The sequence below is a fragment of the Hypomesus nipponensis genome, chromosome 13, assembly GCF_054491055.1.
Source record: "Hypomesus nipponensis isolate SF chromosome 13, ASM5449105v1, whole genome shotgun sequence".
Classification (NCBI taxonomy): domain Eukaryota; kingdom Metazoa; phylum Chordata; class Actinopteri; order Osmeriformes; family Osmeridae; genus Hypomesus; species Hypomesus nipponensis.
In genome coordinates this window covers 420,001-437,681 of record NC_140373.1, presented here as the reverse complement: position 1 = coordinate 437,681, position 17,681 = coordinate 420,001, and the positions used below count along the sequence as shown (strand labels likewise).

General features: G+C 50.0%; 1 protein-coding gene across 1 annotated transcript in view; it reads right to left on the bottom strand.

Annotated features, from left to right (window-relative positions):
• The window catches only part of ablim1b (actin binding LIM protein 1b), a 36,346-nt gene that overhangs the window by 13,633 nt on the left and 5,032 nt on the right, over positions 1–17,681 (bottom strand). Inside the window, exons 2-11 of the mRNA XM_084669797.1 lie at positions 15,116–15,253; positions 9,099–9,282; positions 8,895–9,004; positions 7,850–7,976; positions 7,503–7,596; positions 5,374–5,461; positions 3,836–3,894; positions 3,336–3,425; positions 1,840–1,917; positions 459–629 (exon numbers count right to left, since the gene is read on the bottom strand). Coding sequence (XP_084525923.1) covers positions 459–629; positions 1,840–1,917; positions 3,336–3,425; positions 3,836–3,894; positions 5,374–5,461; positions 7,503–7,596; positions 7,850–7,976; positions 8,895–9,004; positions 9,099–9,282; positions 15,116–15,253 — 1,139 coding nt within the window. The remainder of the gene's footprint in view (positions 1–458; positions 630–1,839; positions 1,918–3,335; positions 3,426–3,835; positions 3,895–5,373; positions 5,462–7,502; positions 7,597–7,849; positions 7,977–8,894; positions 9,005–9,098; positions 9,283–15,115; positions 15,254–17,681) is intronic.

Here is a 17,681-nt window from a genome sequence, read left to right as displayed (position 1 = left end):
TGTTGTTTGCCATCAGAAGGGGGGGGGGGTTGTGCGATAGACTAATGCAGAGAAGGGAGACTTGCATGGAAAGGAGAAAACAGGACAGAGTAACACGGCGGATATCGCTATAAAAAAAAAAGCTTAGTCTGCAGTGCTGTGGGAAACCCTGCATCTGGTACACCTAGTAACTCCAGAACCACCTAGTTTCATTGAGAACCTCCAAGATTACTCCAGAACCACCCAGATTGTTCCAGAACATAAACTGAACATCCGAGACATGGACATGTCCAGATGTTCCTGGTAGTCAAAACGATGTGTGCATATTGTCAAAAAAAATCTTAATATGTCCTTACACTGAATACAATGTGCTTCAACATATATACTATATATACATTTTATTTATTTTTTTCTTATCAATATCAATTGTTTTTATTCCAGACCCAGTGGAGTTGAGAGTGTGTCTGCAGGGCCTTTACCTCAATAGGGCTGAGCCTGTCTTGCCTATCTCCTCGGGGCTGCAGCGTGGAGGACGAGGGTTGGACTGACTCGTACGAGATCATGTCAGGACGCTCTATATCATAAATGGCCTTCACTCTGGGGATGGCTGCTAATGCCCTGTAATCAATGATCTCATCATCTACTTTAGCCTGGAGGAACAGGAGAGAACGGGGGGAGGGATGGAGAGGAGGAGTGGAGAAAGGGATGGGGGGAGAGGAGGAAAGGAGAGGAGAAAGGGATGGGGGGAGAGGAGGAAAGGAGAGGAGAGAGGGATGGGGGGAGAGGAGGAAAGGAGAGGAGAGAGGTAGGGCATGAACACAAGGTGAACAGGGGAGAGACTAGGTCAGGACAAAGGATAGGGTTCAAAGGCCACATCACATATGAGGAAAACACCACATCACATATGAGGAAAACACCACATCACAGCACTGTAGGAAGGCAGGAACCGCTAGTCAGAGGGGGAGGGGCAGGAACCGCTAGTCAGAGGGGGAGGGAGGGGGCAGGAACCGCTAGTCAGAGGGGGAGGGAGGGGGCAGGAACCGCTAGTCAGAGGGGGAGGGAGGGGGCAGGAACCGCTAGTCAGAGGGGGAGGGAGGGGGCAGGAACCGCTAGTCAGAGGGGGAGGGAGGGGGCAGGAACCGCTAGTCAGAGGGGAGGGAGGGGGCAGGAACCGCTAGTCAGAGGGGAGGGAGGGGGCAGGAACCGCTAGTCAGAGGGGGAGGGAGGGGGCAGGAACCGCTAGTCAGAGGGGAGGGAGGGGGCAGGAACCGCTAGTCAGAGGGGGAGGGGGGGGGCAACACAGCAGGGCACCTGCAGCAGCTTGATCTCTGTAGCAGGTTCAGGATCCGTAACAATTTGAGGCACTTCAAAAATCAAAACCTTTCTTCTATTTGCAAACTCAGAGATGTGAAGTGTTTTGGTCCCAGCCCCAGCCTGTGTGCTGTCTGATGGGAGAACACACCCACTGCATGATGGAGCCTCCCCACTTAAGCTAGTTTGATTTATCTGACCATTCTAGCCTAGTCTACAGTCACCAGCAGTAATGGCTAAGCACTCTAAGCACCCTCTCCTCTGGTTGGCCTAGCACTGGTGTGTCTTTGGTTCAGTCCCAGCACATACATACAGTCCAGACCTCCCACAAAAAGATCATGCCCTAAAATTGTCCAACAGCCTCTCAGATCCCCAGCCCTACTGTCTCATTGGCTGGTAGCGGTGTGAACCAGGATAAATATGGCTCAATGGTGGAGCAATTTGACTGCATATCAAGAAGTTGCAGGTTCAAATCCCCCCTATCCCTGTACGTTGCTGGATAGTGCATGCTGAATGAGGACATGATGGTGGTTATCTGGCGTTACTCACGTAGATGGAGTGTCCAGGAGAGCCCGGGAGGCTGGAGCCTGGCCTGGAGCAGATGCTCTCAGAGGAACACCTGCTGGGCTGGGGGAGACACACACCTGGTCACACACAAACCTGTGGTACTGGGCGTCCACACCCACACAGCATGCATGCTGACAGTGCTCATGAGGGGCAGATCATGCTCAGGGGCGTCCCAGCTGGGAAGCAGAGCCAGCCTGGCATGGGACAGCAGCATGAACCATGCTGCCAGGAAACACTGGAGGCATGAAGACTAGTGAAGCAGAGGGTGAGACCGGACACTCTGCTGACTGGTGGAGGTTGTCCAGGAGAGACTAGATAGAGGCTGACAAGCCCAGCCTTGCTCCCCAGGGGGGCTGAGAGGAAACACATCCAGCACATGGAGTCTACAGTCACACTACAGGGATGCTTGTACTGTTTATCTGCACTATCTGTATGTCGATTTGGATACAAGCGTCTGCTAAATAATGAAAAGTAAATGTTGATGTGTTTCTGTGTCTCTTGTCTGAAGATCAGACCTTGAAGTGTAGCTGGTTTTGTAAAGGAAGGGTAGCATGGCTTTGAGGTGGAGATGGCCCCTTAAGTGGAACGATGAACAAAATATCCAGGATGGTGACAGCATGGTGAAGGCAGAGATGAGGAGTTTAAGCCCCATGGGCGTATCTAACCCGAAGTTTCATTAGCCCACCCCAATTCTTTTGTATTACATTTTTGTTGTTACTTTTTTTTTTTTTTTTTTTTTTCATATTTTAAATCTAAATGTATTAATTTCTCTTCCTAAAGCCCACTAGAGGACACTATTTAAAATGATTATTTTCAAAAATTCTTCTGGGGGAACATGCCCCCAGATCCCCCTAGTTTTGCTGGGTCACAGGAAAAATAATAGGTTTTATCTAGCGCTTAACCCCCCCAAAAGTGAGAACCTAGATTCGCCCCTGTTAAGCCCCGCTTTGCTGCCAGAGGCTGAATACAGTACCTGCCTTTCTGTACTGGGAGTTGACTAAAGAGGGGAGGGGCTGTGGACAGAAGGAAGAATATGTCATTGGCCATTTCAAACACGTAAGCCCCGCCCCAACCTCCAAGAAGGAGACAAAGTCTGACTGGCAGTCTCAGTTTTAGGTCTCAGGTTGGTCAGAAACCCATTCCAGCATGTCTGATGCATACTGGCTGGCTTCACCTGATCTTGACTTCTGTTAGTGTTGAACAGCGGCACAGTACAGCACAGTACAGCACAGTACAGCACAGTATCAGCACAGTATCAGCAGGGTTAACAAGCAGCCCTGTGTTTCTATGGGGGTGCAGAATCTCAACCTGCGTATTTCTACCACACGTGCTCAAACAAGCACACTGTGTCCGGTGTGGGGCAGAACACAAGCACACTGCCAGCTACCCTCTTGCTTCCTGAACGTGTGAAGCAAAGGAAGGTTGCTGAGATAGATCGGTGAGGGGTCAGAGCAGGCCACTCAGGGTTCAGCACACACCTCAGGCTTTCTCACAGTTCTAGCCGGGACGTGAGGCAGAGGGAAGAAGAAGTTGAGAGGAGAGGGCCTGGAGGATGGCCGATGCTGGGTCTGGGAAAGAGAACCTCCTCAGAACCACCACATGGATGTGTATCCAGGTGTGATGGATGTGTATCCAGGTGTGATGGATGTGTATCCAGGTGTGATGGATGTGTATCCAGGTGTGATGGATGTGTATCCAGCTGTGATGGATGTGTAGTCCAGGTGTGATGGATGTGTATCCAGCTGTGATGGATGTGTATCCAGGTGTGATGGATGTGTATCCAGCTGTGATGGATGTGTAGTCCAGGTGTGATGGATGTGTATCCAGCTGTGATGGATGTGTATCCAGCTGTGATGGATGTGTAGTCCAGGTGTGATGGATGTGTATCCAGCTGTGATGGATGTGTATCCAGGTGTGATGGATGTGTATCCAGGTGTGATGGATGCGTAGTCCAGCTGTGATGCAGATCTCGACTCACCCGGTACTTCTCCTCTGCTCTGCTGTTGATCTTACAGTCTGGATGCCACACTGTAGATCCTGAGAGAGAGAGAGAGAGAGAGAGAGAGAGAGAGAGAGAGAGAGAGAGAGAGAGAGAGAGAGAGAAAGAGAAAGAGAGAGAGAGAGAGAGAGAGAGAGAGAGAGAGAGAGAGAGAGAGAGAGAGAGAAAGAGAAAGAGAGAGAGAGAGAGAGAGAGAGAGAGAGAGAGAGAGAGAGAGAGAGGGGAGGGAAAGAAAGTAAGGGATAGGGCGATAGAGAGAGGATAGAGAGGCGGACAGGGGATGGAGAGCATGGGACCCTGGGAGCATGGACCCTCCCAACATCTGGAAGGGCTGTTCAGACTGTCACTGTGAAATAAAGCTCTACGTTTTCTAAAAACACGCACGGCACATGTGAGAATTCCTCTGTGAGGAGTAGTTTAACCAGTCTTTGAGTGGAACTAAGAAAAATAGCTTTATTTTCTCAAGATCAGACCCGCTGTTCTACTACTGCTGTTGCTAGGGAGGGCAGTGTGTGTGAGTGTTCTACTACTGCTGTTGCTAGGGAGGGCAGTGTGTGTGAGTGTTCTACTACTGCTGTTGCTAGGGAGGGCAGTGTGTGTGAGTGTTCTACTACTGCTGTTGCTAGGGAGGGCAGCGTGTGTGAGTGTTCTACTACTGCTGTTGCTAGGGAGGGCAGTGTGTGTGAGTGTTCTACTACTGCTGTTGCTAGGAAGGGCAGTGTGTGAGTGTTCTACTATTGCTGTTGCTAGGGAGGGCAGTGTGTGAGTGTTCTACTATTGCTGTTGCTAGGGAGGGCAGTGTGTGAGTGTTCTACTATTGCTGTTGCTAGGGAGGGCAGTGTGTGAGTGTTCTACTATTGCTGTTGCTAGGGAGGGCAGTGTGTGAGTGTTCTACTATTGCTGTTGCTAGGGAGGGCAGTGTGTGAGTGTTCTACTATTGCTGTTGCTAGAGAGAAGAGAGCCCCTCCTGCTAGAGAGAGCCCCTCCTGCTAGAGAGAGCCCCTCCTGCTAGAGAGAGCCCCTCCTGCTAGAGAGAGCCCCTCCTGCTAGAGAGAGCCCCTCCTGCTAGAGAGAGCCCCTCCTGCTAGAGAGAGCCCCTCCTGCTAGAGAGAGCCCCTCCTGCTAGAGAGAGCCCCTCCTGCTAGAGAGAGCCCCTCCTGCTAGAGAGAGCCCCTCCTGCTAGAGAGAGCCCCTCCTGCTAGAGAGAGCCCCTCCTGCTAGAGAGAGCCCCTCCTGCTAGAGAGAGCCCCTCCTGCTAGAGAGAGCCCCTCCTGCTAGAGAGAGCCCCTCCTGCTAGAGAGAGCCCCTCCTGCTAGAGAGAGACCCTGCAGGTTTCCATTGTCCAGGAACAGGTTTGGAGAATGGAATGTAATAAAGAGTGTGTGTGTGTGTGTGTGTGTGTGTGTGTGTGTGTGTGTGTGTGAGAGAGAGAGAGAGAGTGTGTGTGTGTGTGTGTGTGTGTGTGTGTGAGAGAGAGAGAGTGGCTGTTTGGGACCTTGATGTGGAGGGTGCCTCACCTTGAAGGTACATCTCCTCTCCCTCCGTGAACATCTGGTTGCAGCGACTGCATCGTGCACAGCTGGGGTGGTAGTGTTTGTCTCCTGCCTGCAGGGGGCGACAGAACACAACACCTGCACCATGAGCAGTGGAGGAAATGCAACACCTGTGTTTGGGTTCAGTTAAGACGGGGACTGGAATACAGGGTGACACCCACCCACACATACATACATACAGGTGTTAGTGTACAAATACACATATGCCAACAAACACACACAAACACACAACACACACATGAACTCTGACCTATGCTGAGAGAGATCCATATGAACACATACCTCCTCTGGATCTCATCCAGGAATGTGCACCCCATGCACCCCATGCACCCCATGCTGTATAGTCTAGATGGAGCTAGAACTCAGCTCTGACGTCATGAGCTACCACACAAACATCTGGAAGTGATTGAGTGTCATAGTGGCAGGCTGCCTTGTGATTGGACAGTGAGCCATGAAGCAGCTCAGGCCTCTCAGAACTGCCTCTGAACCCTGTGGGCTCGTGTAAGGGTCCCTCAGAGAGAGGAGTGTGTGTGTGTCTGTGTGTGTGTGAGAGAGAGGAGTGAGTGTGTGTAATAGGAGTGTGTGTGTGTGAGGAGTGTGTGTGTGTCTGTGTGTGTGTCTGTCTGTGTGTGTGTGTGTGAGAGAGAGGAGTGAGTGTGTGTAACAGGAGTGTGTGTGTGACACCACGGCTTAGAAACGTATGATCTCATCCAAATGTGACCCCCTCCTCAACCCCTCCCCCTGTTGCCATGACGATTGGCGCAAGCACCTTCTTTATTTTTTCCCTTCATGTAAACAAAACTTTCTAGAAAAAACAAGAACCCCTCTCCACCTCTCACTTTGTCTCTCTTTCTCTCTCTCAGGGGAGATAGTTTAATTGTGAGGGCTACGTCATCAACATTACCATTGCCCCTGACAACTAATTCCAGAGAGGATTAAAACATGACCACACCATTCTCTCAGAGAGGACAGGGTTCAGATGCGTGCATGCGGGAGGGCATGCCTGCTTAAGTGCGTAAGGAATTTTAGACTTGTCTCGCTGAACACACCCTGATACAGCTGAACTTGTCTTTATACAGTCTCTGATACAGCTGAACAGCTATTCTTAAAGAGACTTAGAACGCCACAAAATTAATCTACATGACACTACTGCAACACCCAACAATACTGAAACACCCAACACTACTGAAACACTAACTCTGACCAGCACACAGGCCTGTCTGGCCTCTTCAGCTCTGTCAGATTGAGGGAAGGACATAGGGACAAGATCTAACATCAAACAACCAAACCTTAAGCAGCAGAACCAGACGAGAGCAGATCCCAGGGAACCCCGAGGACAGAAGTTGAAACTGAGCTTCATGCAGCAACACACACACAAGTCACACAGGTCACAGAGGGAAACCAGCGGAACGCAGGCAGCAAGTCAGACTGTTTGTCAGACAGGCACCACATTAGCAAGGCTGTTTCTTACCTCAGACAGGCAGAAGGAGGGTGAGAGGAGGGTGACCTCAGGGTTCTCCTGTCTGGGTTCTCCGCTAGAACAATATACTGCTTTCCATGGCCCTCCTCCTTTCTCTCTCTCTCAATATCTATCTCCCTCTCTCTCATCATTTGTTCTCTTCCCCCTCCCCCCTACTCTATAACAGCAACCATCCAATCAGGATGAGGAGAGGGTGTTGCCTGAATTGGGCTGACTTCATCTTTCTGTGGTGGCAACGTGCTCAAGTTTGTTCACTGTGCTGGTGTGGGTTAGGGTTGGGGATGACACACACACACACATCCTGGGTTTGTAGAGCAGAGCTGAGAGCAGAGAGCTGCAGCTCTCTCAGTCTGAACGTGCCTTCACTCTCCAGGGACACAAACACATCCAGATGTTCTCTGGAGCGCACAAACACTCACACACAGAAACAGATATACACTCACATATTCGGACAACATCCGAAAGCATTTATAAGCAGCCTTGAGAATTGAAGTTCTGCTGTTTCAATGATGTCAGCTGTCAAAGATCCAAACCCTGCAGGCTGAACGCCAGAGGACAACACACAGAACCACACGGTCGGACAAGCAGAAGAAGGAGGACTGCAGGATCTCACCTCCAGGACCTTGCCTGTGATGAACTGACCACACGCTTCACACTGCACCCCGAAGTGGAGCTGGTAATCTCTCTCACAGTAAGGGGCACCATCCCTGAGGAGAGGGAGGGAGGGAGGGAGGGAGGGAGGGAGGGAGGGAGGGAGGGAGGGAGGGAGGGAGGGAGGGAGGGAGGGAGGGAGGGAGGGAGGGAGGGAGGGAGGGAGGGAGGGAGGGAGGGAGGGAGGGAGGGAGGGAGGGAGGGAGGGAGGGAGGGAGGGAAAGAGAGAGAGTAAGTAATGTGAGTGAGTGAGTGAGTAATGTGTATTTATGTATTAGTGCAAGTGTGTGTGTGTGTGTGAGGACCCACCTGCTGATGTATTCCCCACTCAGCACCTTACTGCAGGCTCGGCACCTGAAACAGCCCAGGTGCCACTGTGCGTCCAGCGCCAATAGAGCCTGGCCGTTCTTAATGTCTCTACCACAGCCTGCACAGCCTGGAGCACACACACACACACAGGCAGGGAGGGAGGGACACAGGGACACACACAGGGACACACACAGGGACACGCACAGGGACACACACAGGGAGACACACAGGGAGACACACAGGGAGACACACAGGGAGACACACAGGGAGACACACAGGGAGACACACAGGGAGACACACAGGGAGACACATTGTTTAAATGTCCTTCATACTTTTCAGTCCAGCCACCAGGGGGCAATATGAGCTAGAGCAGAGCTTGCTAAGAGCGTGGTTATTAAAACAGTAACAGCATCACTCTCCTCTTCCTTCCTGTGAGACCACGATCTGGATCTAATGTGAGAACTAGCATTAAAACTAATACACACAGGACTAAAAGACCTCATGTATAGGCTACAAACTCCAAGATCAGTGTGTGTGTGTGTGTGAGAGAGTGAGAGTGAGTGAGAGAGAGAGCTGTGTGCATGATGTGTGTGTGTGTGTGGACATCCTGCTTCCGTGTGATAAACACTCTGCTCTCTGGATAATGGCTTCCTGCTCAGAGAGCTTCACCACTCAACCATGTCACAAAGAGACCCATTCATCTCCACCACAATGAGTGTGTGTGTGCGCTACTCCCAACAAGCTCTTTGTGAAATGACAGGAGTGATCTACTGTGTTATGTTACTCTGCCTACATTTCCTACTCAGCACGCAGCCTGTCGTCTGTTTACACACCAGCCTCATACTTATCCAGCTTTGGACTTATTGTGTCACTGTACCTTAGTACAGTCTGATGGTTGGATGGCTGATACTGGTTCTGGGTCTAATTGTGTCCCTGGTTCTGATTCTGTTTATGGTTCTAGAGATGGTTCTGGTTCTGATTCTAATCCTGGTTTTGATTGCGGTCCTAAAGGTCAGAGGTGAGGACGGCAGGCACACACACTCACTGCTGGAGTCCTTGGGGGCGGGGGAGGCGGGGGAGGTGGGCTGGAGGCAGCGCTGACACAGACAGTCTCTCCCGTTAAAGGTGACGCGATCTCCTGCCGGGAACGGACGCCTGTGGGGGGGAGGGAGGGAAGGTAACACTGGCTCAGTGTGTGTGTGTGTGTGTGTGTGTGTATGTGTGTGCTATGTCTGCATGCGTGTCTGACCTGCAGAGGGAGCAGATGAAGCAGGCAGGGTGGTAGGTCTTGCCCAGCGCGGTCACCACCTCCCCCTCTACAAAGTCTCCACAGCCGTGGCAGCGGGTGCCATGCAGCCTCTGGTAGTCCAGTGTACAGAGGTACTCCCCCCCCTTCATGAAGAACCCCCCCTGGGCCAGGTCACAGCCACACACTGCACACACACACACACACACACACACACACACACAGAGGATTGTCAGTTACAGGGTTCAGAACTTCAACAGCACATTGATCTACACTTTTATATCAACAAGGGCCCTCAGGTTGCAAATGGCACATTAACTAGGAGAGACTTTTCATGTTTAAATCCAGAAAGTCACACTCTGAGGAGACAGACTCATCAAGTAGGGTAGGAGGGACAGGTTCATAAAAGCAAGCAAGCATGTGTGTGTATGTGTGTGTTCTTTCAGTGATAGGACTTTGGCAGATAGGCAGGACAATCTATCAGTTTGTTCAGTCATATGATATCCTCTACCGTCCGTGTCCTCGCACACACACACATTGAAAGACAATTGGACAGTCCTGAACTACCCCTTCCCATCCATGTGACCTCCCCCCTCCCCCCCTCTACAGTGACGACTCTCTCCATTCAGGTGGTTGAAGTTAACAGACTTTTCAAGAGGCAGAAGCCTTGCAAAGCAGCTGGGCCGGACTCTGTCTCTCCAGCCACCCTCAAGCACTGCGCTGACCAGCTGTCTCCTGTGTTTACAAACATCTTCAACACCTCCCTGGAGGCATGCCATGTGCCAGCCTGTCTCAAGTCCTCGACCATCATCCCTGTGCCCAAAAAGCCCAGGCCATCAGTACATAATGACTACAGACCCGTCGCCCCTACAGACCCGTCGCCCTGACCTCTACTGAACCACCTACAGTCAGGGCCGGATTAAGGCAGTGGGCTTCAGGGGCTGCAGCCTGGGCCTCACAACCAGGGGGCCTCAGGTTGCCAGATGCTGAGTGGGTCACCGGCACCGCGCATAACATTAGAAACATTCAGAGTGAAAACAAAAATAACGTGCGAAAATGTCCAGTCAAAGAAAGCATGAGATTGGGGCCAAAGTCCGTGATAGGACTGAGCTCTAATAGCTTCGGCGACTTTTTATAGTACTAAATGGCTGTCAATCAAAAGGAGATGCAGTTTTACGACAGACCCTCCAATCATCAAGCAGAAGCGTCCAGGCTATCCCACTCCTCCATTCACCCCCAGAGACGCTGAGCATCCATGGGCGGGACATAATTGCAGAATTTATCCAATGACCGTATAGTTTCGAAGCACTGAAAAAAACTGTTCAAAGTAGCCCATTGAAGCTGGGCTTCAACAGGGAAATGCACTGTGACGCTACTGGACTGTATGAGAAGGAAACCAGTCAGTCGACCTGCTACGTAGCTGATTCTGAACAAACTCGTCTTCGAGATGAACGTGTTCTTCACGCATTAAAAATGTTAACACAATAGTTAATATTCAACAACGGTGGCGTCACTATTTCAACCAGCGTAGTGCGTAAGTGCAAACGTAGGGTTCAGGTTCGGTGGAAAAAAAATTTAAGGTTCGGCCGAAACTGACTCCCGTCAAAAAGCCCAATATTCGACCAAAACCAAATCCTGGGTTCGGTGCATCCCTAGTCAACAGAGCATGACATACTGCGCCAACTGAGTCAACCTGGTGACCTGGTGCAGCCGAAGTGCAGGGGTCAGAAACACATACACAAACACAGAACAACGGCAAATGCCAACAACATTACACAACACAGAACACACGATAGAGACAGAACTTCCCCCAAACCCCATGACAGGGTCCAATTGGGACAGTAATGGCCATTGGCAGAAAAATAAAATTAAAAAAAATAATAATAATTAAAAGACATTCCCCCGGTATCCCCGATGGCCAGTCCGCCCCTGAGTGGAGGTGGAGGTGGTGTAGATGTGAAAGTGGTGTAGATGATGTAGAGGTGTGGAAGTGGAGGGTTTAGGTGGAGGTGGTTGTTGGCCACAGCAGTATACCGTATCTTCCAAAACAAGCCAACCAAATTATTATCCAACACGTTTCCTTCACTGTACCTTCACTGCACATTATACAGGACAGTTGAGAAGGCCAGTGAGATGCTAGCATAATGGAGCCCATGGGGGGCACTAACACTAACCCCCCCCCCCCCCCACACACACACACACACACACACACACACATGCCTAACCTTAGACACACACACACACCACTCTCCTACGCAGGGATGAGAGCAGCTATTTATGGCTCCACTGCTTTTTAACATCTCCTGGAGACCAAGGCAGGAATAGTATCCAAGCTGCTGCCACACAGCACACAGAACAGAGGGAGAGAGACAGTGGAACAAGTGAAGGTATTGACATCAATCCACACATGCAACACACCTGCACACACACACACCTATTCACACCTATACACACACACACACACTTCAATGGTATACGTTTTACCCAGCTCTCAATCATGATAGCAAATGCTTACAAATATTTACAAATATTTTTTCTCTATATCCTCACGTCCACCTCCTCCTCACTCTTCACCTCTCTCACCTCCTCCTCACTCCTCACCTCTCTCACCCTCCTCCTCACCTCTCTCACCTCCTCCTCACTCCTCACCTCTCTCACCTCCTCCTCACTCTTCACCTCTCTCACCCTCCTCCTCACTCCTCACCTCTCTCACCCTCCTCCTCACTCCTCACCTCTCTCACCTCCTCCTCACTCTTCACCTCTCTCACCTCCTCCTCACTCCTCACCTCTCACACCCTCCTCCTCACCTCTCTTACCTCCTCCTCACCTCTCTCACCCTCCTCCTCACTCCTCACCTCTCTCACCCTCCTCCTCACTCCTCACCTCTCTCACCCTCCTCCTCACTCCTCACCTCTCTCACCCTCCTCCTCACTCCTCACCTCTCTCACCCTCCTCCTCACTCCTCACCTCTCTCACCCTCCTCCTCACTCCTCAGCTCTCTCACCCTCCTCCTCACTCCTCACCTCTCTCACCCTCCTCCTTCCAGGAACCACACTTCCACCCGACAGCCAAGCCTCGTGGCTATGTAACATCCGATTGACAACTTTAAAGAAGAGCAGCTTTTTAGAGAAGAGCAAAGGTCACTAAGCCTTTTCCTGACCTCTCACTGCACCAGGATTCCAAGAGTTCCCTAGACCACCTGCCATGCCTGCCTCGTCAGACAAGGCCTGTGTATTTCAGGAAGAAGTAGCCTACATATCGTGAGGAGGGGACTTATGGTGTTTTGAAAGTCTTACATGTGTCTGTAAATAGACGGCTGTGAGTGCAGGCCAGCGCAGTGTGACGGGCCGTGACCCTGCTTCAAACACACACTGACTAGTATGGAGGAGGGTGTGTGTGTGTGCCTGTGTGTGCCTGTGTGTGTGTGTGTGTGTGTGTGCCTGTGTGTGCGTGTGTGTGCGTGTGTGCCTGTGTGGCTGGGATTACCCATGGAGCAGAGAGGTGTCCTAAGACCTGTTCATGTTACCCAGCTCTGACACAGCGAGAGAGAGAGAGAGAGAGAGAGAGAGAGAGAGAGAGAGAGAGAGAGAGAGAGAGAGAGAGAGAGAGAGAGAGAGAGAGAGGAAGACATAAAGCTGTAGCAGAGAGTCAAACCGCCGACACGACCATTTCTGATCCACTCAGTAAGACACAGTACTGATCACCAGGACGACTGATTGCATTATATGACGTCTCATACAATGCCACTATCTTCTGGATAAGCCTCAAAGGGGCTGATGCCATACCTGGTGTTCCCCTCCCCAAAGGGGCTGATGCCATACCTGGTGTTCCCCTCCCCAAAGGGGCTGATGCCATACCTGGTGTTCCCCTCCCCAAAGGGGCTGATGCCATACCTGGTGTTCCCCTCCCCAAAGGGGCTGATGCCATACCTGGTGTTCCCCTCCCCAAAGGGGCTGATGCCATACCTGGTGTTCCCCTCCCCAAAGGGGCTGATGCCATACCTGGTGTTCCCCTCCCCAAAGGGGCTGATGCCATACCTGGTGTTCCCCTCCCCAAAGGGGCTGATGCCATACCTGGTGTTCCCCTCCCCAAAGGGGCTGATGCCATACCTGGTGTTCCCCTCCCCAAGGGGGGGAAGAGCCAGACAACGGCCCACCTTTCTCAACCTCCCTACTCAAGAAACTCAGAATTATAAAGGATTAATCCCAAAACAGACATTTAATGGATTTACAAACATCTCTCAAAGACAATACTGCTTGTGGACACCAGAAGAACTATTGGAATTTGTGTGACAATGTATGCTTCCCCTTTAGATGCTGTGTTGATGTAATTTGATGTTTTCAAGTTTCATGCTTTCCTGTTATGATAAGTCAGTCAATATTGATATCAAAATGATTGTACCATACTAACCGAACTATGTCTGAACGTTGTATTGTTATATTTTGAAGTTTAAGCATCCCATGGACATTTGAAATATTGACTTCAATCTACCGACCACTTCACACCTATCTTATCTCAGGACAACGCCCAGTCAGGTAAACTGACCAATGAAAAGTTCACCCTCAAAAAGGGATACCCCTCATTTCTTGGATTATAAAAACCCAAGATGAACAATCACTCCCTGCCTGTTCGTAGGATTAACCTGAGGTGAACGCGTCACTCTCTAACCTATTCCTCTTAACCTGCAAATTCACCGAGCGCCCGGGACTTTGACAAATGATTCCACTGTTCTATTTTCGTTGGACGATAACGAAACAGACTTTACTCTTCTTCAAGCCGACCAAAGTAACTGCGATGTGCTATATTTCTTACTTGTGAACATTGGCAAATTGTGGTTGAATTTGTTACGTTTGATTTTAGTTTGCAATTGATTTTAACCTGACTCAAGTTAGGATTATCCGACCATTGCATAAACTGTCCAGTTGTCTCTTGAGGCCTATCTCTCTCTCTCCTCCCCTTTTCCCTCTCCACGTGCTCTCTCATTTGTGTGTCCCGCTTCCATAACGGTCCTAAGGACCTTCTGTACTGTTGTAGCCAAACTAACCCATAATTTGTTCATCCCAATTACATTTGCTTAAAATAAATCATTGTGTGTAATATTCGCGTATCCCTCATGTTATCTGATCTGCTCTACTTTCATAGAATTCACTACTTAAGATTAGACTGATTATTACGAGTGCTATTATTCAATATTATTAAATAAGGTTTCCTCTGTCCCCTTTTACAAATTAGAGGTGGTGCCCCGAACTTTATGATAAATTAAGTATTGCTAATCTTAAACATGCAAACCCCGCTACAAAGCAAAGGGCCAAGGCCGGATTCTACTGGGGCGTCTCCTAGACAACTACAACCATGACCCAGTCCTGACCACCAGGGCGACCCGGTGACATAGGCGACCTGCGGTCACCTGGGACTGATTGGTCCTGACAAATCCTGTCACATTAATGCAACTCTAACCTCCAGTGACCCGAAACATGGCCGTGGTAGGTGTTGTCATGGTAACTCTGTATGTGACCGTAGTAACCTCCTGCTCCCCACACGCAGCAGCTCTAACACTGTCTGACCTCCTAGATGAAGAGACTCTTCTAGAACATTCTGTACCCTGTACTCTGCCCAGTCAAAAGGTCTGAAACCCTTCGGTGAGTGAGTGAGAGAGTGAGAGAGAGAGAGAGAGAGAGAGAGAGAGAGAGAGAGAGAGAGAGAGAGAGAGAGAGAGAGAGAGAGAGAGAGAGAGAGAGAGAGAGAGAGAGAGAGAGAGAGAGAGAGAGAGAGAGAGAGAGAGAGAGAGAGAGAGAGAGAGAGAAAGAGTGAGTGAGTGAGTGAGTGAGTGAGTGTGAAAGAGAGTGAGTGTGAAAGAGAGAAAGAGAGAGAGTATGGATGAGTCTCAGTCAGGGGCGGGGGTGTATGGATGAGTCTGCATCTGACGTTATGAAAATCTGCAGTTGGTCAAAAGATGAGAAGTGGTTTGAAATGTGGTTAAACTATGGTTGAAACTGGGTCATGCAAAGACACACACTCACCCTTGCAAGTGAAGCAGCGGAGGTGGAAGTGTTTGGTCTGGACGCGCAGCACCTCTCCTCGACACAGCTCCCCACACCTGCTGCAGCACACCGCCTGCTTCTCTGGGGGCCGGGGGCCAGCCGGGGCCTGGGGGGCCACTGAGGGCAGAGGTCACAAGTCAGGGTCTGGGTTGACACATAGGGAGGAGTTCAGATCACCCACCAGACGAGGAACTCAAAATCAAACAAATGCTATATTTAAAACTCTAATATGTTTACCGACTGCACCTTCCTGTAAATGTCTTGTTTGTGCAAACTGACTGGGCAAATAAAGCTGATTCTGATCATTCAAAGAGGATGAACGGAGAGATATTTGAGATCACCCATTAGTATTGACGTTTTACTGTAACAGCAAAATATTTGAGTGTTCTTCACTGAAGAACGTCTTTAAGAACTTGTAATAATAATGAAAAGTCATAAACAATAAACAAACAATGTGCCAGGCTTTGGGCTGGGGTCAGGTTAAAGGTTAGTGTGGTTGTGTCAGCCTGGCTGGAAGCTCATCCACTCACACACTCATTACCTAAAACACACACACACGTGGTCAAAGGTCCTGAGGGGAACTTCAGGCTGTGTGAGACCATCCCAGCGCTGGACTGGGTCTGGACGTACAGTCCTCACACACACACACACACACACACACACACTCACACACACACACGTGTCCCTTGATGTTCTGTGAATGATTTGCCTCCTAATTACTACTGCTTCAGAACACACAGATCCACTATCTCTCCCTCCACACTCTCCCTCTCACCCCGTCTCCGTCCACACTCTCTCCCCCTTTCTCCCTCTCTCCCTCTCCCACCACACTCTCTCTCCCTTTCTCCCTCTCTCCCTCTCTCCCTCTCTCCCTCTCTCCCTCTCTCCGTCTCTCCGTCTCTGTGACTAGCGATGCGAGCCTCTCCAGTCTAATCTGTGACCACTTGGAAGAGAGATTAGGAGAGGTGGCGTTATGTATAGAGTCTCCCTCTCTATCTCCCTCTTACCCTTCTATCTCTCTCCTTCCTCCCCCTCTATCTCTCTCTTTCCTCCCCTCTATATCTCCCTCTTACCCTTCTATCTCTCTCCTTCCTCCCCCTCTATCTCTCTCTTTCCTCCCCCCTCTATCTCCCTCTTACCGTTCTATCTCTCTCTTCACACACCCCCTCTATCTCTCTCTTTCCTCCCCCTCTATCTCTCTCTTTCCTCCCCCTCTATCTCTCTCTTTCCTCCCCCTCTATCTCTCTCTTTCCTCCCCCCTTTTTCTCCCTCTTACCGTTCTATCTCTCTCTTCACACACCCCCTCCCTCCCCCTCCATCTAGCTACTGATCTGAATGTCCAGAAACGATGAGAAGTCCACATCTCTCCCCCCCCCCCCCCCTCCTCTCCCCCCCCTCCTCTACCCCACCCCCCTCCTGAAACAACAACACTCCACCAATGCTACTGTTACTGTTCTGAGAGGGATTTGTTGCCGTGGTGACATGCGGCCAGAACTGTAACAACAAGATGGATTATGGGGTGTGTGCATTCCACAGCTTGGCTGGACACACACACACACACAGAGCAGGGCAGACTTCAGGCAAACTGGCTAGTTAACACACACACACACACATTAACCCTATTTTCCCAGTTTTTGTCGGTGGTGAAAAGTGAAGGTAACGCTAAAATATATATAAAATACAAATTCAACCTTTCAAAAACAATTTTTTCGAAACTTTTGGGGGAAAAATATATATATTTTTTATATATAAGTTTCGACAAACACGTTTTGAAAGGTATTTTCAACCTTAAGAAACATTTTATTCTAAAAATGTTTTCAACCTTGAGAGAACTTTTCTTTTGAAATGTATTTTAACTTATTAAAATAAAATACAACATGTTTTAGAGGCTGCAGTAATGAGAGGCTGCAGAACTTAGAGGGTACTGAGAATGTTTTGTCAAACTTTTGAAAAAAGAAAAAAAAAATACAGGTAGGCATCTACCATCCTACAGACTGTTGACAGTGTGGGCGAAGCGTCTAACACTAGACAGCGACAACAAGGTCATTGCCATGTGGCGCCACAACCTTTGATATTTCCCTCTGCCGTCAAAGTGAAACCCTGTGATTGGACTATAAATATCTGGGCACACAGCCAGGGAGAGATCCAGGTCCTGTATGAACACTGCTGGGCTGACAGCATGCAATGTGTGGATGATACTGTCTGCTGACTGACTGCAGCCTTCAGGTGAAACACTAGAAGGGACACATCTGGAAGAATTGGTTGGTTTGTTTGAGATGATTCCTGGCTGAGCAGACATGCTGGCTGACTGGCCAGGTTACACAGAACTACAAGGGAGTAGTGTTGGTAAAGAGGGCTTTAGCTGGGGGGGGGGGGGTAACGGCCTCAGAGACGGTGGTGAAGCCCTCCCTCCCATTATTAGATGAAACCCTGGATCACATGTTCCATATCTGACTATCTGCTCTCAAAGCACCTCCCCCCAGCACCTCCCCCCTGCACCTCCCCCCTGCACCTCCCCCCAACACCTCCCCCCAGCACCTCCCCC